The sequence below is a fragment of the Cydia strobilella genome, chromosome 15, assembly GCF_947568885.1.
Source record: "Cydia strobilella chromosome 15, ilCydStro3.1, whole genome shotgun sequence".
NCBI lineage: Eukaryota > Metazoa > Arthropoda > Insecta > Lepidoptera > Tortricidae > Cydia > Cydia strobilella.
The window spans coordinates 13,379,595-13,404,371 of record NC_086055.1 but is presented as its reverse complement, the minus strand read 5'-3'; the positions used below and the strand labels follow the sequence as shown (position 1 = coordinate 13,404,371).

At 36.5% G+C, this 24,777-nt stretch overlaps 3 protein-coding genes across 3 annotated transcripts in view; all 3 read right to left on the bottom strand.

Moving 5' to 3' along the window:
- Positions 1-438: 438 nt before the first annotated feature.
- On the bottom strand, positions 439-2,326 carry LOC134747912 (pupal cuticle protein G1A-like). The gene is made up of 2 exons (XM_063682589.1): positions 2,292-2,326; positions 439-1,134 (listed from the first exon to the last, which is right to left on the bottom strand). The coding sequence occupies exons 1-2, from the start codon at positions 2,301-2,303 to the stop codon at positions 439-441; spliced, it is 708 nt and encodes a 235-aa protein (XP_063538659.1). The 5' UTR covers positions 2,304-2,326.
- A 1,646-nt stretch (positions 2,327-3,972) lies between these two features.
- The window catches only part of LOC134747569 (fasciclin-2), a 406,372-nt gene continuing 385,567 nt past the window's right edge, over positions 3,973-24,777 (bottom strand). Inside the window, exon 17 of the transcript XR_010128344.1 lies at positions 3,973-3,985. The gene's annotated coding sequence lies outside the window, so the exon portion shown is untranslated. The remainder of the gene's footprint in view (positions 3,986-24,777) is intronic.
- On the bottom strand, positions 14,127-19,463 carry LOC134747748 (uncharacterized). Its single transcript, XM_063682372.1, has 6 exons — positions 19,307-19,463; positions 18,405-18,462; positions 17,153-17,237; positions 16,796-16,959; positions 16,058-16,454; positions 14,127-15,101 (listed from the first exon to the last, which is right to left on the bottom strand). The coding sequence occupies exons 2-5, from the start codon at positions 18,453-18,455 to the stop codon at positions 16,314-16,316; spliced, it is 441 nt and encodes a 146-aa protein (XP_063538442.1). The 5' UTR covers positions 18,456-18,462; positions 19,307-19,463; the 3' UTR covers positions 14,127-15,101; positions 16,058-16,313.

Here is a 24,777-nt window from a genome sequence, read left to right as displayed (position 1 = left end):
TGGAACGGCCTTAATAATTATTTGATTTGGTTTTATTGATCTGTTGGATTGCAACAAACAGACTGCATTTCAACTGCATAACGACTGTGCCGTAGTCATGCTGTTCCTTACAAGTTGCAGTATGCTTCTGCTTTTACCTGTGTAGATAACTTTGTAGTGTTACAGAAAATATTTTTTCACTATCTTGTTAAGGTAACCATCTACTGCTATGGTTCGCAAACTTTTGCAACGATTGCACATAAATTCGCTTATTCAACTAAAATACGTCAGAGCAAAATTTAAGGATGACTCACGTTAGACCGGGCCGTGTCCGGGCCGGAGCTTCGAGAAAAATTAGTAAACGTTTCATTGCACTTAATTCAAAAGGAAAATGAAAAGGATAATTGGGGATAAAAAAACAGGAGATAAATTAAAGCTTTTTTATTTGGTATGTGCAGTTTACCACCCAGCGGCGTACCTCGGGGCAGCGATCAGTTGGGCGGAGTGTAGGGGTTCGTGCAAGGACGTATGCAGGGGGGCAGAGTGGAGGAGTGGGGAGGAGTGGATCTGGGGCGCGGAGTGCGCGGAGAGGAGAGGGGCGGAGTGGAGGGAGTGGGAAGAAAGCAGAGGAGCTGAGTGGAGGGAGTGGGAAGAGAGCAGAGGAGCAGAATGGGAGATTAGAGGAGCGGAGTGGGAGAGCTGAGGAGCAGAGTGGGAGAGCAGAGGAGCGGAGTGAAGAGAGTGGGAGGATAGGAGAGGGGCAGAGTGGAGAGAGTGAGAGGAGAGGAAAGGAGAAGAATGAGCGGAGTGGAGAGGGGCAGAGAGTAGGGAGTGAGCGGAGAACAAAGGAGCGGAGGGGAGAGAGTGAGAGGAAAGCTGAGGCGCAGAATGGAGGGATGACGATAGCAGAGGCGCGGAGTGTAAATGGGCGCTAGCGTACGGAGACAGTGAGTGAGCGCTCAACAGCGGTGTGTGGCTCAGCAGCGGTGAATGAGCGCTCAGAATGGGCGCTGACTCTAGGGAGTGAGCGCTCAGGATCGGCGCTGAGTGGAGAGAATGAGCGCTCAGGGGCGACAGCAGGCCTCCGGGCTCGCCGTAGATTCCACGCTTGTCGCGGGCGGAGGCCGAGGCCGCCAGGCAGAGAAGGGCGCACACCTGGAATTACACACACATTCAGCAGATTATATAGGTATATACTTGAATTTGTAGGTTGAAATATGTTGTTTTCGCTACGAATGATATTAGTGTTAGAGCCGTTGTCAACTAATTTTTAAGTTGATGTTGATGCTCGATTATCGTGTATACTGTATAGTATACATTTTAGAGCTTAGTATTCAGACTCAGAAAGTTCTCATGACGATAATTAGTTGGAAAACTACTAGGCAGTATTAAGGATGACTCACGTTAGACCGGGCCGTGACCAGGCCGGAGCTTCTGGCGCTTACTTTTCTATGACATGACAGGTGATCACGCGATACTTTCCATAGAAAACGAAGCGCCGGAAGCCGGCCCGGTCACGGCCCGGTCTAACGTGAGTCATCCTTTAGGTAGGTACAAAAGTAGTTTTTCATGTGTGGAGAATGAAAAGAAATAACATTCCAAAATACTAACGACTTGACAAAATCCGTGTTTAAATATTTATGAGCACCTCTCTCCTATGCATAGGTACTTATATTTAATAGCAATTAACTGAATACGTGTGAGAACAAGAGTTTAAAAGGTAAAAACATTGATGATTCATGGAATCGTTTTCTTCAAGTGAAAGTTCACTTCGATAAAAACTTAGCCCTTGATTCAAATAATATGTCACATATATTTCGCGTATTATCCTCCAAATGGCAAGCCTAATCAGTTTGTAATGATCAGTACCGTAAAATGGTGTGGTGTGGTGTGAGTAGGTGCAAAACTGACATTCAAACCTCGATAACATTTTATTTCTACATATGCAAACTGAATGGTGTATATAATAAGTGTTCCGGAAGTTTGTTTTTTATTTTGAGTAGTCCCATTTCATAACTTTGACGATAAACAGGAAATTCCACCTCACCCCGTAGTCTCTCGTAATTGGGGTGAGATGGGATTTCATACAAAGGTGATTTTGGAAGATTGTTGGATCGATTTTTTAATGAGTATTTCTATAGCTCCATTTTAAATCGGAATACATTATTTTTGTACCAGTAGCTTTAAAATCCCATCTCACCCCCCTTTCATCCCTTCTCTCCCCATTTATAACCCAACTCTCCCCACGAACCCTACTCACCCAATTTTACGGTAATGTACCTAATAACTTCACAAAAAAAAATTCAACTTACGAAAAATTTCATTTTCACCGTTTTACTCGACGTTGTCCGAAACAATGTTGCCATGTGTTGAATCTGCCGTAGTTTTATAGTAACTTAGGCTCTAACGGAATGTCGCAAGGGCTTACATCCCTTCTTCTGATCCAGTTGTCGAAACCGTGTCGACACCTTAAATTCAATGCTACACATTCAAATTAGAATATATTAACGTCACATGGGATGACTGACTTTCGAAGAATCGAGATTAATTACCGACAGTGTTTGTACAAAACGTCATGCTTGAGCGATAAGTCCCTCTGCAAGAGGGTTTGCGTATCAAGTAACTAATTTATATTTGTGATATTGCGAATGTCTTATTCACTTAGGTGAAGTAATTATTACCCATATTAATAACCTCACTACGTAGTATCAAAATACGATTTTATATTACATTTTAGGCCTGGTTACCCTGCGTAGAGAAAATTATGAGTTGATAGTGTTTAATATCACGAAATATGCACAACTGAGGATTTAATTAACGATTGCACGTTGGCTACGCACCCAGTTTATCCATTAAATATTCTCGGCCCGCGAGTTAACATGTCCGCTTAAAATTGATCAAATTAGTTACATTGCTTTTAATGACATTCGTTTAGTTAGAGTTATTCGCTAATGTTGCGAACTAAATAATAAAATGAAAAAATAAAAATCATTTATTGCAGACTAAAAGGTCCATACATGGTTAGCAATCATTACAATCTTATTACTAGTGTTAGTAGCGCATAAAAACTAAAACTAAAAACTAGACGGCGAGTGCATGAAGCCCCTGCCAACGGTTGAGCATGGGGCCATTTTCGCGCTCCATGAACACGCCCAGAATGCTGTTGGGGCTGCCGCGCAGGCGACGCATCAGTGAACCGCACCTCTTGCGCATTATCGCCGCAAAGCTGTCAACTTGTGCCTCCGCAAACATACCAGAGGGCCCAGAGGCACTACAAAATCGATGAAAAATATCTATCTTATATTATATGTTTGTAACTTTTGTAAGTTGTTTGTGTCTAATCAGATCAATCCGTAAATGAGGTTTGAAAGAAAAGTATAGTCAGAGATAAAATATATATGTACTTAATTGAACATTTTGACAATACGCTTGTCTTACAGGTTTTGATGTCTGGCGAACTATACGGCTACTATCATCAGTTTTACACTGACATAAACCGAAAACGCTGGCGTGAACGTAACTTACTTTCTATGCATCTCGCTCGTACTGTATATAAAGTAAATTACGTAGACGTTAGAGTATATGTCAGTTTTGACACTGTCAGTGACTCATGGTACGGGTACTTGTTTATTTTTGAGGATCGGTTTTGTCTATATCATGTGAAGGGTTACTAATATCTAATATAAATTCGGATTTGGTACAAAGCTTTTTACCAAAAAGCTTGGAAGTCAGCCTACTGGCTGCCCATAAAAGATTGTTGAGAATAGTCCAATCAGAAACATAAATGTAAAATGAGAGCCAAGTTCAATATTATGAATATGCGTCGTTGTTGACTTCGCCGGAAAAAGTATTTGAGATCTAAGTTCTAGTTCGCTTAGGATGTAATGAAAGTTCAGGATTTGTCTTGGCTAGTTTTTCTACCAACAAACTAAATTTTTGAAAAGTAATATAAACAAATATAATACAGCGTGTACCTACGTAAAAACTAGCCAAGTCAAATCCTGAACTTTAATTACATCCCAAGCGAACTATAGAACTTGTCACCCATATAGAACTCAAACCTTTTTCCAGCGAAGTCTTGATTGGATATAATTACTTTTTGTACAGAAATTATTAGTATTAATATGTAGTTGATTTCGAAACTAATTTATTTTTGCTATTCAAATTCGTTAGGCGCTTAGTGTGTAAATAAAAACTGTTTTTGGAAATATTACAAATCGCAAGAAAAACACTGTTTCTTTATCTTAGTTTGGTAACCACTCAATTACCCATCTGGATGCCAAATTTTAACCTGCTAGGTAATCTGTTTTTGATGTTAGGTTAGTTAGTCAGTACATGAGTCAATAAGTTAGTGACAAAACAAAATCTTAATAATAACCGATTAAGCTATATTCACGAAATTTGGGGTTCTAGTTAGCCTTAAGGGTCTTGATAAATGAACCAAATTTTATATTTTTATGTTAAATAGATTTTGAGTTACGTAGGGGTCAAAAGAGGCTCTAAATGATTCGTGTAACACACGGCCGCTGCTTCGCCAGTTCTCTTCTTTTGAACTTGGCCTGACACGCTGCCGCGTGTCTCGATATTTTATAATTTATTTATATAATGTCATGTCAATTAATAACATTGATAATAAATAAATGCATTGAATAAAACATTGCTTTTTGAAGACCGTACAAGCAATACAATTTAAATAATAACGCGAGGCTGTCTTTAAATTTGGTATAAGACCGATGAGACTTGTGGATATGGAGCCAACCAACAAGGATTACAATAGCCAATTTTGATGACTCATAGAGGAGCAGAATTTGAACTTAGGAATGAAACACAGCCATATTTAGAGAGCTTTTATTATAACCTACAAGTATTCAGGTCACTATGTACATAACTACGCACTACAATTACACTTTAAAACAAAAGTTCACACAACCTTAAATGCCACACCATAAAAATACGTTTGTACAAAATTTGCGTGTTGTTTCAAACGCTTGCCAAGCGCGGACGAGTTGATCGCTTAGGACCGAACCAGTGAAAAAGCGTTCTGTTATTACACAAAGTTGTTATGGGTCTCGAGAAAACTTTGCACTAGATCGCTGGAGATCTTGACTCGCTGTAGGCCTAGCACAAGATTGGCGCGACGGTATTTCGCCGCGAGATAGACTACTCGGACGGGAAGTCTATCTCGCGGCGATATACTGTCGCGCCAATCACGTGCTAGCCCGGCTGGCACACGCAACTATTGGAATCGTAGGTACACGTGAAGAAGGAGCTACCGCAAACATCAGAATAAAAGGTCGCCTAAATTATCTGCATCTCTGTCGCTCAATGATGCAAGAGCGTTAGAGATAGAGTCGGACCAAGATAACTCTGCAGCGATTTTTATAGAACAGACGTGCAAGTGGTATTTTAAACGTCAAACTTCTATGAAATTATGTCGTTTAAATAACATTTGCACGTCTGTGCTACAAAAATCGCTGCAGAGTTATCTTGGTCCGACTCTAGACGATTTGTCCAGGAAAATAATATTGTATAATATGACGTAAGTATATAAAAAAAACTTCTGAGACACAATTGCAGGAGCCATTTATATAATAAGAAAATGTAAGTCCCTGAAGATTAGTTGATCGTGAGACATATTTAAATAATTATCATCACATGAAACCGTGTGAAAGTTACGAAATTTCGTTTTAGTCATAAACTCATAAATAAATGCACGAAACGTCATTGGCAAAGTACTAACATCGCAACTCGTTTTATCTGCAAATTATTCCAGTAACATTCCGTTCATTTTAAATGTCACTTTGTCACCGATTTGTACTATCCTCCTATTCGCCTTTTGTACTGTTAGGTTTTTTTAGTGCAATAAAGAATAAGTAAATAAATTGTTTATCACAATGTGACGTAAAGGTTATTTCAAAATGGCGGGCGGACACAGAATCTTAAAGTCGAATTTGCTAAATATTCCGAGTAAACACCTCATCACTTGACATTCCAAATGAACCATAAATACACTTAGGTACGATCGAGTAACCATTCATTCTTCACAAGATTAGGAATGGTCCACAGGTGTGTAATGGGGTTGGCCGGTCGAAATATTTAGCAGATGGCGCCAGCGTAGCTTGCCCTGTCAATCCCTAGAATTGTGTCAATTTTTTGTTTTTTTAATGCCCTGGATGCCTAAAGGGGCAAGCTATGATGGCGCCATCTCTGCAAACCTTTGACAGTTGCCAACCCCATTTGGTCGCGCTCGATTGACATGATACATCTTAGACATCATCAGATATGATGGATGGACATTTAATTAACACCAGGTACTAGCATAACGTCGATAAGGCCAAGGAGACACGACGTTACTGTACACCGTCGGGCTATACACTTGCGGCGTATAAAACTGAGATGTGTACTGCGGTACGTTATACACTGGCGTCTGCACCGTGTTATAGCCGTTGTAATACGTGGTTGGCGGGTTGTGGTAGATGACCTGCCGCGAATATTCCGGCTGTTCCAAGTGGACTGTGCGTGTGATGGGCACGGAGACGGAGTAGACGGTATTGGCTTGGGTCTGGATCTCCGTGGATTCGGGGTACTCGTAAACGGGCAGCTTAAAAGAAAAAAACATATTTAATTTTTATTAGCAGTGGCGTAGCTAGGCGTGGGCGAAGTCGGCCGTCGCCCACGGCCTCGCGCCCTAAGGGAACAGTGAAAGAAAAGGGCCTCGCAAATGCGATTTCGCCCACGGCTAGATTAGTTTACGCTACGCCACTGTCTAATAGCCATAATGGCCTTATGCATAGTGTACGATTAGCGGTTATGGGACAGAACAGTCATTATCTCTGACGGCAACCTACCGGTCACAAATGTAACCTAGATGTCATGCGCAAACCATCAAACCATGAATGTCGGTGGATATATACGATATGATTTTAAAAATCAAAATTTAGAAGTAGATTAAGGACAAGCTTGAGCAATAATAAAGTCACAGACAAGTATTTTTAGTTAAATCAATTTTTGTGCAGGGCCTGCCAAGTTTGATTTGATTGTGATTCGAGATTAGTAAATAGTGGGAAAATAATTTGGACCAATGTCTCATTTACTTACACGTACCTACGCATAGAGATTTAGTAAGATGTGCATGTGTAATATTCGAATTAACATAATGCATGGACCGTTAATTCATTACCAACGTCGTATTCCTCAAAAAAACTGGACAAGTGTGAGTAGGACTCGCCCACCGAGGGTTCCGTACTTTTTAGTACCTATTTGTTGTTATAGCGGCAATAGAAATACATCATCTGTGAAAATTTTAACTGTCTAGCTATCACGGTTTATGAGATACAGCCTGGTGACAGACAGACGGACAGAACTGTCGGTACCAGCCCGCGTCTAGAGCCAGCAGCGTGCACATGCACAATGCGTGCAGGCAGACGAGATTGAGCTCGTGGTGGGGGGCGTGGAGTACCGTGTTGGAGGGGTGGACCACGGTGTGCACGGAGACAGGGTAGGAATGCGTCCAGCTTCGCTTGTCCCGCACGGCTGATGAAGTTGCCAGCGTGGCGCAGGTCAGGACTAGGATCTATAAGAAATAATAAAGTGTTACTGCACAGTTCACATAAGTAAATTCATAAGCATGTTATTATAAGCCAAAACTGAAGCTCCCCCGAACTGATATCCCGGTCAATATAAGTCTAGTAAAACTGAAGAATACGGTTTTTGAAGTAAGACGTCTTTAGGCGCGACTAGAGGGTATCTCAGTTTTTTTTCTGACGGAAGTAACGCTAAGTAGTGACACACGCACAATAGGACACACGTCAAAGTGCCAACATAGCGATAAACGTCAAATGTTTTACTTCAATCGCGCGTAAAGATTACACGCACACACTTTTTTATCCTTGTTTTTGTTGTGTAAAAGTAAAAATAACATGTTTTTTATTGTCTGTGTTTTTGTTTATATTAAATTGAATTCGCTGGTGGCCAAGCGGTCTAAATATTGAAGCTTCCTAACATTAATATCACTGTTAATGAAATATTGTCATTTAGTATTTTATCATTATTTTATGTTACATACATACCAACATGAATAATTAGTATTTAACACGGTTTTGCAGTAAAGGTGTTTTTTTCTTTCTTTGGGGTAAAGGCACAAAAACCATTACTCCTAAACCACCTGCGAACGGATTTTTTTTTGATGTTTTGATGTTTTATTCCTTATCAAGGTCTCTATCAAATTCCATCAAAATAAACGAGGGTATCAAAAGTAACCTCAATATCACTTAATAGTTGATTACCAACTTAATTTTTTTCAACAGATTACACTAAGGGCCACTTGCACCATTCACTTACCCGGGGTTATCTGGTTAAACCGAGTGTCAAATTGTACTGGTAACCATGGTAGCTTCGGGTTTAACGTCACGTTAGACCGGGCCGTGTCCGGGCCGGAGCTTCCGGCGCTTACTTTTCTATGACATGACAGGTGATCACGTGATGCTTTCCATAGAAAACGAAGCGCCGGAAGCTCCGGCCCGGACACGGCCCGGTCTAACGTGAGTCATCCTTTAACCGGGATGGTGCAAGTGGCGCTAATAGATACGGAAATATTTCTTAATATTGTAATCGATACAGAAACAAAACCCGATATTGTAATTTTTTCTGTTCTTATGGATAATTACAGCTGATTCTCAAAATGATTTTAACCGTATTGTAATAAACTCATAGTATAGAGTTACAGAACTACTGAGCGTTGAGATAAACAAATAAATTTCTAAAGATTTGTTTTGGTAAGGCGCCTGTGAATAAAATTGGTGAAATCTGGGTACCTAGTGAAGTTATTAGTCTAAGATACGTTATATATGGTCGACCTTCACCCATACGTCTGACGGATGAAACTTATATTTTATGAAAGAAAATATGTTCCTGAACATAAATAAATAGGGTTGCCTAATGAAATATGGTCAAGGCTATTTTTAATAAATTTTTGAAATTTTTTTTTTTAAATTTCACCGATTTGTCTGACGAACGAAATAAGTTCCAATGGAAAGTATACAACTTCTATAACATGAATAAGTAAATTAGGTTGCCTATGCCTATTTCCGGTCACTATTATGAGGTTGCCGTGTTTAAACAGGTGAGTTAAAATGGATAATTGCACCCATCTGTCTGACGCTTGAATTATATATCAAAATAATGGTAATTTTATTGCGAATACAATGGTATAGGGTTGCCTGCAAAAATCCGGTCACAAATAAGGGTTGCCAGGCTTTTAAAGAAAATAAGAAGGAAAGACTTTTAGCGATAACTCAAAAACGGCTTAACTGATCACGATTATTTTAACTATTTTCGAATGTGTTTATTAATCACTATTTTTGTGATTTTTTTCATAATTTTTGGATCAATGGTTCAAAAGTTAGAAGGAAAAACCCTTTTTTTTCTTTCTAAATAATTATTTCCGCAATGATTCACTTTATCAAAAATGTTGTTCGAAGACCCCTATTTATTTTGAAAGACCTATCCAACGACACCCCACACCATAGGGTTGAAACGATAAAAAAATGGTCACACACATTTTGTTCCTTTCAAAGCGTTTATTTCCGAATATATTCACTTTATCAAAAAATGTTTTTTTTTTTAAAACCCCTATTTATTTTAAAAGACCTATCCAACGCCATCCTACATCATATGGTTAAAACGAAACAAAAAATCCTTACATACATTTTGTTTCTTTCGAAGGGATTATTTCAGAAAATATTCACTTTATCTAAAATTGATTATCATTTTAAAAGACCTATCCAAGAATACCCGGCACTGTAGGTTTGAAATGAAAAAAAAAATCCTTACATACATTTTGTTTCTTTCGAAGGGATTATTTCCGAAAATATTCACTTTATCTAAAATTGATTATCATTTTAAAAGACCTATCCAACAATACCCGGCACTGTAGGTTTGAAATGAAAAAAAAAAATCCTTACATACATTTTGTTTCTTTCGAAGGGATTATTTCCGAAAATATTCACTTTATCTAAAATTGATTATTGAAGACCCCTATTCATTTTAAAAGACCTATCCAACAATATCCGGCACTATAGGGTTGAAACGAAAAATTTTTTTAGGCAATTTTTTTTAAAAACTTAGGCAACCTAATTTATTCATGTTGTAGAAGTTGTATAGTTTCCATTGGAACTTATTCCGTTCGTCAGACAAATCGGTGAAATTTGAAGAAAAAAATATATTTTCAAAAATTTATTAAAAATAGCCTTGACCATATTTTTTTAGGCAACCCTATTTATTTATGTTCAGGAACATATTTTCTTTCATAAAATATAAGTTTCATCCGTCAGACGTATGGGTGAAGGTCGACCATATATAACGTATCTCCTACTATATGGACACAGAGCTTTTAGTCTCTTCGATATCACTCTTGTACGGATGATGGTGGCTAATCCATTTGATTTGAATAATATTTATACTTCGTTTAGATAAAAAATTGAAATTAGACAATCAAAATTTATTAAAAACAATCCAAAAAACAGGAACATATGAAACACTATTTATTTTGTTTTCTAGGTATGTTTATGTAAGGGTACTTGGATGGATATTGGTCATTTTAGTGATCATTCGGTGTTAAAATATACAAGACTAAGGGCAAATATTCTTAACCTTTTCTAAAATTCAGAATGGCTAAACATAAAAAACCAGCAACGTACCACAGTCTTCATATTGCAGTCTATCACGTTCAGGTGTCCGTTTTCTTTCGAAATTCACTATCAACCTTGCGTCGGTCCGTTTTATATAAAAATGCGGGCACGCGGACCCAGCGCCGCGCCGACAACATCGAAACAGGATTTGGCGACTCGAATAACAAAAATATAAATCCTTTACCTAAATGCTAAAGGCCATGATGATGTGTGAATGAGTTTTCCTGCAAAGAGAATATATAGGATAGAGGGGTACTGTCATAGTAAATTTACTGCCATCTATCGACACACGATTAAACTAAAAATAGCAAAAAATATCAAAAAAATTATATAAATATGGATAAATGATTTTTTTTTTGTATTTATTATTTTTATGATATTGATTTGACCCATATGTGTTAAAATTGTTAAATAACAAACGAAACCGTCAACGCCATCTAAACGAGAATAGCCGCAGTGGCGTAGCGTGAACTAATCTAGCCTTGGGCGAAATCGCATCTGCGAGGCCCTTTTCTTTCACTGAACCCCAAGGGGCCTCGCGCGAGGCCCCCTTGGGCCGCGAGGGCGTGGGCGACGGCCCACTTCGCCCACGCTTAGCTACGCCACTGAGAATAGGCCAGAGGTATTGGTTTAGGCAATGAATTTACAGTGGTTACAAAATTTACTATGACAGTACCGCTCTATCTTATTATATCCTCATTGAAGTCATTGGTTTAGGATGGTTTAGGTATTGGTGGTAGCGCCATCTGTGCGAAAATCAAATTTTATTGATTTCCGAGGCACGTTTTTTCCTTAGACTTTATTCATCTTATACGGAGTTATAATAGGTGTTTGTTTCCTGGGACAAATGGACGCAGTTTAGCGCAAAGCCTACTTATTCATACTCAAAAATAAGGAGTTATCACGTCTTTGACAGAAAGTTTAAATTGTATCGAAATAATTTTGGAGCTGCATCCTTTTCCCTCAATTTTATCGAAATGAGAACTAAGCAATATTTAAGAACTCATTTAAACTCGACATGCGGTTTTTATCTTAATGCACCTATATATAGTCTTACTTCACAATTAGAATTCTAGGCACTTTTTGGCGATAGAAAGTAGAAAGTCATATTCGTACTAAGTAATGTAACAAATTTTAATTAGACCGGCTTATCAATCAAACACACAAATCGTCGGTGCGGTTATCGTAGGTACCCTAAGGACGCCTGCAACTTCAAATGTTAGTATGATCATATGATGTATCTGAAGTTTTAATTTCTAGACCGGTATCTGCCCAGTCTATTCCTATGTTTTATCTACCAATGGCTCGCTTAAGCGGCCCCACCCTGTCATATTCACCTTTAAAATTAAGATAGCACTGGTAAACAAACTGATACACGATGCCGATCCGATGGCACTTAGACCGGGAGCGGTTCCATAAATAATAACAGAATATTTTATAGTTTATCAAGCAAAAGTGGCGCTTAGAGAGATAAGATAATAAGATAATAATAATAAGATCTTCCCGGAAAGGTCTTCAAAGGTCTTCAAAAGCCATACTGGGTAAATAAATAAATCATAGTTTTTATGCATTGAACTATTTTTACTAACGTATACATACATAGATATATCCACCATCGACGCAGAAGAACATTAATACAGTTATAGGTCAAGCTTAGATATAAATAACATGGGGTTATTTTAATACAAAATGAATGACACACATACACACATACACGGTCTAACGTGAGTCATGCTTTAAGGATGACTCACGTTAGACCGGGCCGTGACCGGGCCAGAGATTCTGGCGCTTACTTTTCTATGACATGACAGGTGATCACGTGATGCTTTCCATAGAAAAAGAAGCGCCGAAAGCTCCGGCCCGGTCACGGCCCGGTCTAACGAGAGTCATCCTTAATCTACTACTACTTAAGTTACGGTATTTCTTGTTATATTGCATCCTTTCGCTTATTCCGGTCTCAGATCTGGTATAATTATAACTGTGATGAATGTGTTCCACTTAAATGGGTATAGTGACGCAAACTCAATTTCAAGTTCAAGAATTTGATAGATATGTTTGCCTACGCAAGAGCATCGTATTAATAGTATAAAGTATGAGTATGTAAAAATAAAATATATATTTTATCGTCAGTCTGCTCCTTGTTCTAGATGAATTTTTGGTGTGACCAGCTACATAGCGAGCGTACCTACCTATCTACCACTTACCTCCTTTCTCCTTTACCTTCAATTTAAAATTTTCGAAAAATTACTAAATAAATCCGGTCGGATTTTAACATTACGTGCCCGCGCTAATATTCTACCGAGAACCTCAAAGTTCTTAACGTCCTTGCGACATAAACCATAAAAAGCATATCTGTATAAATCAATTCTAAAACTGGACTAATGTTTACGAACGCGCGAATTTTTCAGCGGTTGACTGACCGATTTATATAATGGCTGTTTTCTATACTGCGGTTAACGGTACACCTTTAACGTAAAAGCTATTAAAGTTGTTTTTGTAACAGATAAGCTAGAAGCTTCGACTTTAATATCTAACTGTCAAAGTTTATGAGAGTACATAAAGGGAAACAGGTTATAGAATATACATATTTTAAATATATATTTTCAACATAGTCTGTACTTTTTGAGATTTTACCATTTGAGGACATGTTGTAGGTAGGTATTAGCGACGTTATACACTTATGCAAGTTATGCAAGGCCACTTTTTCAAATAGTGGAATACAGAGCATTTTAAAGGAGGTTTTGATGTAAGTATGCATATGGTCACGGCGAGGTCAATAGACCTCACACGGGTTTTTGGTAATTTAATCTTTGCCCGAGTATGTTTTGAAAATGACTGCGCAAAAAAAACACTTGAGAATGACTATGCAAAAAAGCACTTGTTGTTTTTGATCTTAGGTATTGATTAAATTAATGGAGTGTTTCATCTACATTTCATCATAAATAAGCTCAGAGCGGTATCGGTACCACGGTACCTAGGGTGCGGTACTTTCATGCCTGAGGTCGTGGGTTCTAACCCAGGCTCTAATTAATTCCTTCGTATTTTTAATTTTATATGCGAATATTATATTATTGGAAAGTTCATCCATTCGCCACGTCACTATGCACCTAATTATTGGAGAGTTCAATCTAATTGGCACATCAATTGAAAGTGATAAGGTTGATATAGTATACTCATGGAGTCAAATTTAGAGGAACGCAAAGAAAGGTTTAATTATTATTAAAGGTAAGATTGAAGTAATTTCAAAATTTGTTAAAATAAACTTTTTTTTGCGTTCTTTGAAATTTGTCCTTGGTGAGTGTATTATTATTAGAATATGGTCGATAAATAGTGGGTAGAAAGGTACAAATATTGTTTAGCCTTGGACTGTCTCATTTCAAACATAGACAGAGAGAATACTGTCTTTGTCTTACGCTAGTAGGGGAAGTACGGAAGTACAAAAACTACAAAATGACAGTGTTTTGTTTATGATTCATGTCTCTTTATTTAAAGTAATTATATTATAAGCGGTTTTAGGTATAAAATATTCACCATTTGCTCATTAACTAACAGCCCTTTAATTGAATAGAAACCATATTAAAATATATATTTTGAAAAATATACAGGCATGCCAAAAACCATTTTGTCCATATATATGGGTAAAATGACCAAGTAACGATATAATGGCATACTAAAATTGTAAGGACATAGTTCACATAAAAAATTTGGTGTTTTTAAAACATTAGCACATGAATCCAGAGCCCAACGAGACCGAGTAACCGGCATTCTACCAGACTTAGAACGTCATCATATACGTATCGAGAAGCAATGGTTCTGGGGGCCTGGCCACGATGACAATCTCATATCGACAAACGCCAAACGAAAATAAAAATGTACGGATGACAGATGCTACGATAAGTCACGTGACTATTACTGGAGGCACTAATAGGAACCTTCGATTTACCTGCACAATCTGAAATGCTACAATATATAGTTACGTGTGTAGCCGGCATATATACTGATTTGTAATTAAATTCCAAAAAAGTTACCTCACTCAGATCCTTCTTCTTTCGTAATAATGGAAAATATGTAAAGAAGTAAACTCAAATTACCCTTTTGCATACTCTAGCATTTAAAATAAACATAGATGTATCCTTTTAGCTTTGTTTAGTTTCTTAAAACATACGGAAAAGAGAAAAAGTGAGGTTAGATTATTGAAATTTAATTATAAATCAGAGTTTAAGTAAGTTGCGATTGGCGTCTATCAACGATTGTCACCGTGGCTAGGCCCCGATATACGAAGCAGATATATTTTGTGCTATAAGGCGGACTTGTCAGTTATAACAACCGTCTAAAATTAGCTCTCTATCAGACGGGAGTGATTCTTGAACATCGCCTCTCTGCCCAACTTCGTGTAAGTCTTGTATACTAGTACGAGAAACAGGCACTGGACAACTGAAAACAGAAATACATGATGTTAAAATCAGAAATACGTAATCTTAAACATTGCATCTGCCTATAGTGCCTATACGGCGTGAGCGGTGTGAATTTGAGAAGTTGTATCATAAATTCATCTCAATCATATATGTGCCTAACAATGTAACCTGTTATCCTGTCGCATACTTCTGTTGTTTCTCGAATACAAATAAAAAAAACTATATATTTAGATATATCATAGAGTAACTTATACTAGAGCGGTACTGTCATAGTAAATTTTGTAACCCCAGTAAATTCACTGCCATCTGTCGACACACTTTAAAACTAAAAATAAATATTTATAAAAATACGATAAAATGTATTTAAATATTGATAAATGATTTTTTTTATTTGCATTAATTATTTTTATGATTTTGACCCATGTTCTTTCACTGATATGCGTTAAAATTGTTAAATAACAAACGAAACCGTCAACGCCATCTATACGACAGTAGGCCAAAGCTAGTAGCGCCCTCTGAACGAGAATCAAATTTTCTTGATTTTCGCTGCACGTTTTTTCCTTAGACTGTATCCATCTATTACGGAGTTATATCTATCTTTGGATATATATATACATAGAGAAAAACATAGAGGCCAATTAAAACTTACATGTTATTTTGTTATCATTTGCGCGTGAATTCGCTCGTATAAGTTTGTACAAGTATGGGTGACATCATTTTAATTTAGACAACAAAATGTACGTATGAATTGGCCTAATTGAAAATACGTACAGTTGAAAGAGAGATTATAATTAACATAATTCTATACAAAAAACTGTTAATAAAGATAAAAGACAATTTTTTGATGACAGTTAACTCTGTTACTCGCATAAAATAGCTGTTTTATCTTCTGGAGGTTTTGCTTCTACTTACTTACTTACTTTTCTGTCGTTATCACGCGGTAGATGAAGTAGGCCTTCACTCTGTATTACTCACCACAACCAAGTAGCGACAGAAGGCCGGTCTGCAGGTCACGACCGTCGAACAGTACAGCGGCTGTGACGTGGGCCGCCATTGCTGTCGTTATCACGCGGTAGATGAAGTAGGCCTTTACTCTGTATTACTCACCACAACCAAGTAGCGACAGAAGGCCGGTCTGCAGGTCACGACCGTCGAACAGTACAGCGGCTGTGACGTGGGCCGCCATTGCTGTCGTTATCACGCGGTAGATGAAGTAGGCCTTTACTCTGTATTACTCACCACAACCAAGTAGCGACAGAAGGCCGGTCTGCAGGTCACGACCGTCGAACAGTACAGCGGCTGTGACGTGGGCCGCCATTGCTGTCGTTATCACGCCGTAGATAAAGTAGGCCTTTACTTGCCCTGGCTGGCGCTGGAAAACGGGTTATAATTTATATGACATTCTAGAATACCTAAATGAATTGTTACCTCATGATCAGATCCCGTTATCAATGGAATACGTTAAGACAAGGGTTGGCTAAAATATTTACCTTCATTCGTCTTTGGTGCCTAATTTCGGTTGAATAAAAAGTTTATAAACCAATCAACCCTTAAATGCCTCACATTTAACTCAATATTTCGGCTTAGCCCATGATTGGCTAGTAGATAATGTCTTCTGGCATTAAGTCTTAAATAAAGTAAGTAACCTTGTCTTTGTTATTCCCCAATTTTGCCTGTTCAAAAAATAAATAGCAAAGTGCCGGCCGGACTTACGTTGCAAATTCCGTTGCAGAGGAGCACAGCAAAGATGAAAGAGATAAGCGAAGCCAGCACCAATATGGCAATAAAGGTCCCCAAAAACGTGTTGAATACGGCCTCATCTGATACGAACATCCTTTGATATATTTCTTGACTGCTGCCATCAAATATTTGTTCACCTGCCCATAAAAATGGTGTGGTAAGACAAGGATATTATTGCGATACTGTATGTACTGTATATTGCTTAAAATAATTAAGAAAGACAGTCAGTCTTTAAACGGGGGAAATTTTGACTACATTTATTTAGGTAAGGACCTATATTAAAGTATTTAAATAAGGTTTAGATTATATGTGTTAAAAAGTTTAACTGACCTAGATACTTCGTCTCGCTTAGAGCAGTGGCGATAAATATGAACATCAAGACAGTGCTCCCCAACAGGGCCAGTCCTGTGGTGATCTGAAAATCAAGACGTCGTGTTATTAGTTAAGTCTAAATTAAGCGTTTTTGAATAAAGCATCCTCTATTCTATTATAGTCTAATCATTTTGCACAATGTATGTATTCTGTTCTAAAATCAAAATTAACGCTAAAAGTCTTTGATTGCTCTTTAGTATCACGACCAAAGACCGAGTCCACGAGGCCCATTTTCGTTGTAATAGCTGATTATAAATCTGATCTCTGGATTTGTTAAGGAGGATTGGTTAAAGAACATAGCAAATCCAGATAAATTCAAATCCTGACATTACAATCAGAATACGCCCCCATAGGCCGTAGCCAAGATAACAATCGGATATCGGTTCGAATGCCATCTTGATAGTAGCCTCGTGATTAATTCCTTTGTTTTTTGCTCATTAATATTGTTTAAAGTGTAATATCGATAGCTTTATTATACAATAATCTAATGTGGTAGTGTGCAGTGAATGGAGAATTAATCTCAAAGCTTGTTTAACCACCATTTTGGAGTCAACGGCCGGTAGTCCACGTACTTCTCGTAAAATCCAGCTATCGGTTTTACGAGACAACTACAACAACCACCGAACAGCGTCGTGCTCTAAGAGCATTTAATTTGTTCCTACCCTTTTACGTGACATTGGCTACGGGCAACACCGCCCTCAAGTCCATCAAGAAAAGAAAGAATCGGATATCGACAAACGCCAATCAAAAAGTATAAACATTCTGCATGACAGACGCGATCATGTCTCATGTCATTGTTGTATGGAAATATCATCATTTTAGTAACGAATGTTAAGATTGGCGTTTATAAAAGACTAAGGTAAATTGGCTAGGCCTCCGGTTTCCAGCAGTTGAAATTACCAACAAAATATTTTTAAATTAAATTAAATTAAAATTCATTGATTTCGAGTATCTGATGTGACTCATAAGTACATAATACATAAAACATTAAACAAAAAACTACAAAAATTACATTAAGGTAGGTAACTGTGGTAAACACATTGACACCCTTCATCTATTTCTCAATATATAGTATATATATATTTTTTTATTTTTTTTTATTTAAGAGGGCCATAATTTTAATAACTATTCTGTCACTATCTGCTAAGACCGCCTGAAATGAACATTCAATTTCTAGGTACTTGCTAGAACAATAAAATAGCACTCATACCGCATTTACGATGGCCAGGGCAAGGCAGACATCTTCAATGCGAATCTTCATCTTAACCCTGAAAACATTTACATTTAGTTTTATTGTATTTAAATGTAGTTCAAGTGAATGACACAATCATATTTTACTATACGTACACATTATAAACTGAAATAGAAGTCATATATTAAAGAAAAAGTGACTCCAGTAGTGAAGGCCGGATTCGAACCGGCGTCTTTAGCAATCCGGGCTAACGCCATGAACCCCTTGGCCACCCTGCTACGGCGGAACCCGTCCTAATTTCTCAACTATATGCCATCTTACTAAGACTAGTCATCTTTGACAAGCTCTAAGGGCAAGCAGTAAGCATCTCTTTGATTACAAGGATTGCATAATTTTTATAATTTATATACCTATTCTATTAATCATAAAAAGTACCGATCAAAATTATGCCATCCTTGTACTTAATCAAAGAGCTGCCTGCAACAGATTTTTTGAAATTGTTGCGTTTTTCCAGGTGTCTTTCATTAGCCAGACTACATATAAACACATGTGGGAGTAGAAGAGGCGTCGTAATAATAGAAAGTACTCTCTCCAGGCAGAATTGTGCCTGTAGACTGTAGACCGAAATCCACTGAGAGTTGAGTGGGAGTAATTACTCTATACTCCATGTTGTAAATATATTTTAGAAACTGGCTTGTGACCTCGTCCGTACAAACTAAATGAAACTCTAAGCACCAGCTTAAGCACTAGTCCCTTTAAACAGGTGCATTTTTAAACCACTAATTTAAATACGCTATGAAAAACCTTTGATATATTTCAAATTACACACAAATACTACCACACACACAAACAAATACTAGTCCTTATTAAACCGATTATAAACAAATAGCCCTTACCTAAATATTAAAAAAAGTACTTACAGTTTTGTAGGGCACAATTTTATTTTGTTTATCACGATTCACAACTGACATGCGTTGGGACAAACTCCGGAGTGGCGACTGGTATAAATAGCTCAATGAGACTGCATATGTGTCCAGTGATAAAAAGGGGAATAACGTTTGAGCTTGTAGGTAGTTTAAGTTTATTATTTATGAATATTGTGTGTGGGGACAACACATTTCAGATATCTGGTTGCAGAATTTTGCTGAAAGTGACGCGATCGATTTTGTCTGATGATTACATTCAATTCATAGATGCTATAGAGAAATAAGTAAGCTTAGAGTGCTAACACCACACACGGCCATCCTTACTTGTTTAATACCTATAATAAGTTTTTAACTCGCTTAAAAGGAAATGGGGACTTATTAAACTTAAATCTTATTATTAAATAAGTTTTGGCAAAGGTCACTTAAAACTAGGTAATTCTAAATGGGTTTTTGTCTATGCATGGAGTCTGCCGAGTGAGACTTTATGCTTATTAAAATGATGACCATTTTGGAATCCAAGATGGCGGCTACATACTTCGACAAAAAGTCGTCATGGATGTCGTTTTATAGGTTTTAGGGACTGCCGGTTCAATATATTATATGACAAATTATCAATTGGGAGGCGATGATTAACGATATATGCTTCAGGCTCGCGGTCCATGTACCAATACAAACTGTTAACATGAAAATCCTGAAATCAGTTTTTAAAATTGTGACACTTTAATTAAGTCAACTGAAAGGTCTGAAAGTCTCTGTTATTTTGTGTATTATTTTTAATTTATAATGTCAGCATACAGCATACACTAATAATAAAGAAACAATGTATTTTATGGTTAGTTAAGCACCAGTTAGGCCAGTTATCAAAATTTAGTTTATTCATTTTTTTCATTAATTTGAAATCAAGCAATCAGATATGGCTCATATGGCCAAAAACAAGTCAATTTGGTCAGTGTGGTTTCGAATTTGAATTGTCGCCGTTGACCTATTTAACTCGGATAAACTTGTAAACAACTTGTTCAAGTACAAGTAGCCTTACCACGAGTTTGACACTGACATTTTCACTATCGTGTGCGTAACTACGTACCTACTGAATTTATACAGAAATGAATTGCCAGCGCAGTCTTAAACATAATACTACGAATAAAATAAAATAAACATTTGTCTTGAAATTTATTTTCTATACTTTTCGATACAACTTTAACAACTAATTTATTTCACTAGTTATTCATCTAACACAGATATAGTTAAGGACAATGCCTATTATAGGATAAATAACGATTAAATAACATTTCTATACCATTCATATATATATTTATTTGTCTACATTTAAAATATCTAATCTTTACAGAAGTGTAAATATACTACAAAAGAATGTTGTATATTGTAAAGATTTTTTTAAACTATTAAATTATTTAAAACAATAATGTTATTGTATATATATAGACGCAAAGGCTTAATCACATTTAAAATGTGCTCAATTAAATAGTATTATTCTTTGCCGATAAATAATGTTTAACCAAACTATTGGTTTAAAAACTATAAAATAATATTTATTTTTAAAATATAAATCTTCCACAAGAGATTCGTGTTAAAAAATGACAAATACATACAAAATTATTACAATTAATATTGTATATTCAAGAAAAGTACAAAATATTGTGCATATAAGAGTAAGAGCGTACATATATTTTTGAAACTGGGAATGTATATATGTGGTATTTTATATAAAAAGGGACCTTATTGCCGATAGCGCTTACGCCATTATAAACGATGCTCCAATATAAATGAAATGCCGCGCGACGCTGTGCGGCGTAAGCGCCATCGACAATAAGGTCCCTTTTATAGAAAATGCCCCATATTTATGCCCTTGACTGTACCTATCTAAGGTTAGCTCAGATAATAAATATAGTGGTACCTACATTATTGTCGAGGCAGGGAAGGGAAGTTGCTGGTTTTTGCAACAAACTTGCAAGTCTTAAAGACAATATGAAGCTAGAGCATTTACCACTCTAGCCAAGTCAAATAGTTTTTTAAAGAGGCAAAGGAAATACAATAACGTGAACTTTGGTAGACATTAATCTATTTCATGTGATATTGGAAAAAAGCAGTTGATCAATTTGTAGGTGTTTACCATACCTAAACTGATTTTGTTTCGTGTTATATAATTATTACGAAAAATATAATATTTTTTAGTCTATATAAACAGCAATTATGTTTCCTTTCCTGTCTCTTTTTATTTTAACTCCATATTTTATATATTTTATGCATTATTTTCTATTTTGATTTAATACTTAACAACTTCACAACTTAAAATAATTATCAATGGACAAGAATTCGCACCGAACCTTAAATGTTAGACAGCAACACCAGTGCAGGTATTGACGAGATTAGCACAAAAAGCATAAAATGTTTGAAAGTTCACATCCTCGAGGATCTTACAAATTGCCTCAACAAATGCTTAAAATATGCAGTTTTTCCGGACGAATTAAAAGTGGCAAAGGTCAGCCTAATTCACAAATCAGGCCCAAAGACCGACCCTGGGAACTACCGTCCAATATCGGTTTTTCCGGTGATTTCAAAAATCTTCGAAAGGGTTCTATACAATCGCCTGGATAAGTATTTGAATGGTATAGGTTTTCTTTTTGAACGTCAATACGGCTTCCGCAACAAATCTAACACATTATCTGCAACTGTTGACCTAGTGACTAAAATAAAATCTAGTATAGATGCTAAAAACATTGTTCTTGGCGTATTTATCGATCTTAAAAAGGCCTTTGATACGGTAAGTCACCCGATACTACTTCAAAAGCTTTCTAGCATCGGTGTCACCGGCAATGCTCTCAAAATGTTTGCGTCATATCTTTCCAATCGGCTTCAAGTAGTTAAGAGCCAACAGGAGTGGTCATTTCTCCATACAAACGTACTCGACTGTTTCCTCCGTGGTTTTTGAAGCTAGAGCAATGATTTTTTCAACACAGATTAATATTGTCAATATCTGTGTCGGTGTGTTTTGCTTTTTTTGATATTTTTGTTTTTTAAGGCGCTAGAACCCTTCACACATGGCCAAAAATGGCCTCACTGACTATGCCGCAATGAGAGGCGTGGTATTCAAAACTGGTATCAATTAGCCAAAAAATCAAAACAGTCCGACACAGACAATTTCATAATCATTTAGATTTCCAAATTTGGTTACGATTGGTTAAGTTTTGGAGGAGGAAACAGTCGAGTACAAAACCTCGATTTTTGAGATTTTTACGCAGGATTTTTCGCCTAAGCTGCAGTTGTTCTTATCGCACTAATTTTAGGGGCGGGGTCAAGTTTCTAAATACGTACACAGACAGAAAAGTGATGGGCAATAGTCGACATTAAATGTCGATAATCTAGTGATGTGATAAGATCGATAAACCTTTTCAAAGTCGCGATTTGCCTCTTAGTAGGCGAAGTAAGTAAAGTGAGTATGCACTTTGGCCTCAGGGGATATCGTTTAACACTATTTATTATTCCTTGGTTCATACAAAGCTGAGCTGACGCACTAGCTACGAGATTAAGTCCTGGTAACCCGCGAAAAAGGGAGGGGAAAAGTCGGCTTCTGCGGTCCAGTTTGCTTCTATTTCTACATATCTGTTGCTATGAGATCAAATTTGGTATAATTATTGTGTAAATTAGGGACGAATAATTTATTTTAGAAATAATAGTTTCACATTTTCATACACAAATCTGAATATATGAACGAAACATTAAAATCATATATAATTTTTGGTCACTGATTTGCTCTTTAGAAGCAAATTGTGGTGATTTGCACTAAAAATTAATTACACAATTGTATGTATTTTGCGTGAAAAAACAATTAATTCTCGTGTAAGTGAATATTATGTATTCTTATGAGAAAATAAAGATCTTTAAACCTAACTGTGTCACTTTGTATTTAAAAAAAAACTAAATAAAATTATTTTTAAAATTCCTTTTTTTGGGTTAGATATGAGGAAATCACGTATCATTTTTGGTATATTGTACAAAAAAAAATCAGCCATATCGTATCTGGAGGAGCCCAAACTTGGTATGTTTTGAAAATTCTTTTTGTTTCAATTTAAGAAAAATGGCTAAAATGTAATGATGTGATGTGATATATTTTCAGAATCGCTTCAAAAAGCCCTTTCGTATGATAGATAAGAGAAGAATACGATAGGTTTAAAAAAAAAAGTTTTTTATACAAAAAAAAAGGTTAAGTTTTGGAGGAGGAAACAGTCGAGTACAAAACCTCGATTTTTGAGATTTTTACGCAGGATTTTTCGCCTAAGCTGCAGTTGTTCTTATCGCACTAATTTTAGGGGCGGGGTCAAGTTTCTAAATACGTACACAGACAGAAAAGTGATGGGCAATAGTCGACATTAAATGTCGATAATCTAGTGATGTGATAAGATCGATAAACCTTTTCAAAGTCGCGATTTGCCTCTTAGTAGGCGAAGTAAGTAAAGTGAGTATGCACTTTGGCCTCAGGGGATATCGTTTAACACTATTTATTATTCCTTGGTTCATACAAAGCTGAGCTGACGCACTAGCTACGAGATTAAGTCCTGGTAACCCGCGAAAAAGGGAGGGGAAAAGTCGGCTTCTGCGGTCCAGTTTGCTTCTATTTCTACATATCTGTTGCTATGAGATCAAATTTGGTATAATTATTGTGTAAATTAGGGACGAATAATTTATTTTAGAAATAATAGTTTCACATTTTCATACACAAATCTGAATATATGAACGAAACATTAAAATCATATATAATTTTTGGTCACTGATTTGCTCTTTAGAAGCAAATTGTGGTGATTTGCACTAAAAATTAATTACACAATTTAGTCCATTTATTCGTTATTTAGAAAAGTATCAGTTCTAAGTACGTATTCATACATTTGATTGTAAAAAGAATTAGTAATACTTTGGTTAAAATATTGTTTTATATTTTACAATTTTCACTATTATTCTAAAATTTATTTTAAATAAAGTATTACTTTTATTAAATCGTTTATGACGTGATCTTATTAAGTATGTATATGAAACGGGCTCCACGAGGCGAAATACTTTTTACGCCAATTATTTTCTTTTTTTTTATTTACAACAAAGACGAAAGTTCGAGAAAAATGTGGTTACTTAATAATTGCCTAACTTATTGAAAAAATAACTTTACATACTATCAACTTATAACCGTAGTATATTCCATGATATGTTTTAAATGCACCATATTTTTTTCTAATTTTTATAAGAATATTTAATACCTTTAAAATAATATCTGTCTGTCTGTCAATCTATCTGTCAGTCTGTCACCAGGCTGTATCTCATGAACCGTGATAGCTAGACAGTTGCAATTTTTACAGATGATGTATTTCTGTTGCCGCTATAACAAGAAATACTAAAAACAGAATAAAATAAATATTTAAGTGGGGCTCCCCAAACAACAAAAGTGATTTTTTTGCTGT

Coding starts and splice junctions, on each gene's coding strand:
- LOC134747748 (XM_063682372.1), bottom strand. CDS start 18,455: ATGAAGATTCGCATTGAAGATGTCTGCCTTGCCCTGGCCATCGTAAAT. Junction 16,960..17,152: donor AAGCGAGACGAAGTATCTAG/GTCAGTTAAACT, acceptor TTTTATGGGCAG/GTGAACAAATATTTGATGGC. Junction 16,455..16,795: donor TCTGCAACGGAATTTGCAAC/GTAAGTCCGGCC, acceptor CCCGTTTTCCAG/CGCCAGCCAGGGCAAGTAAA.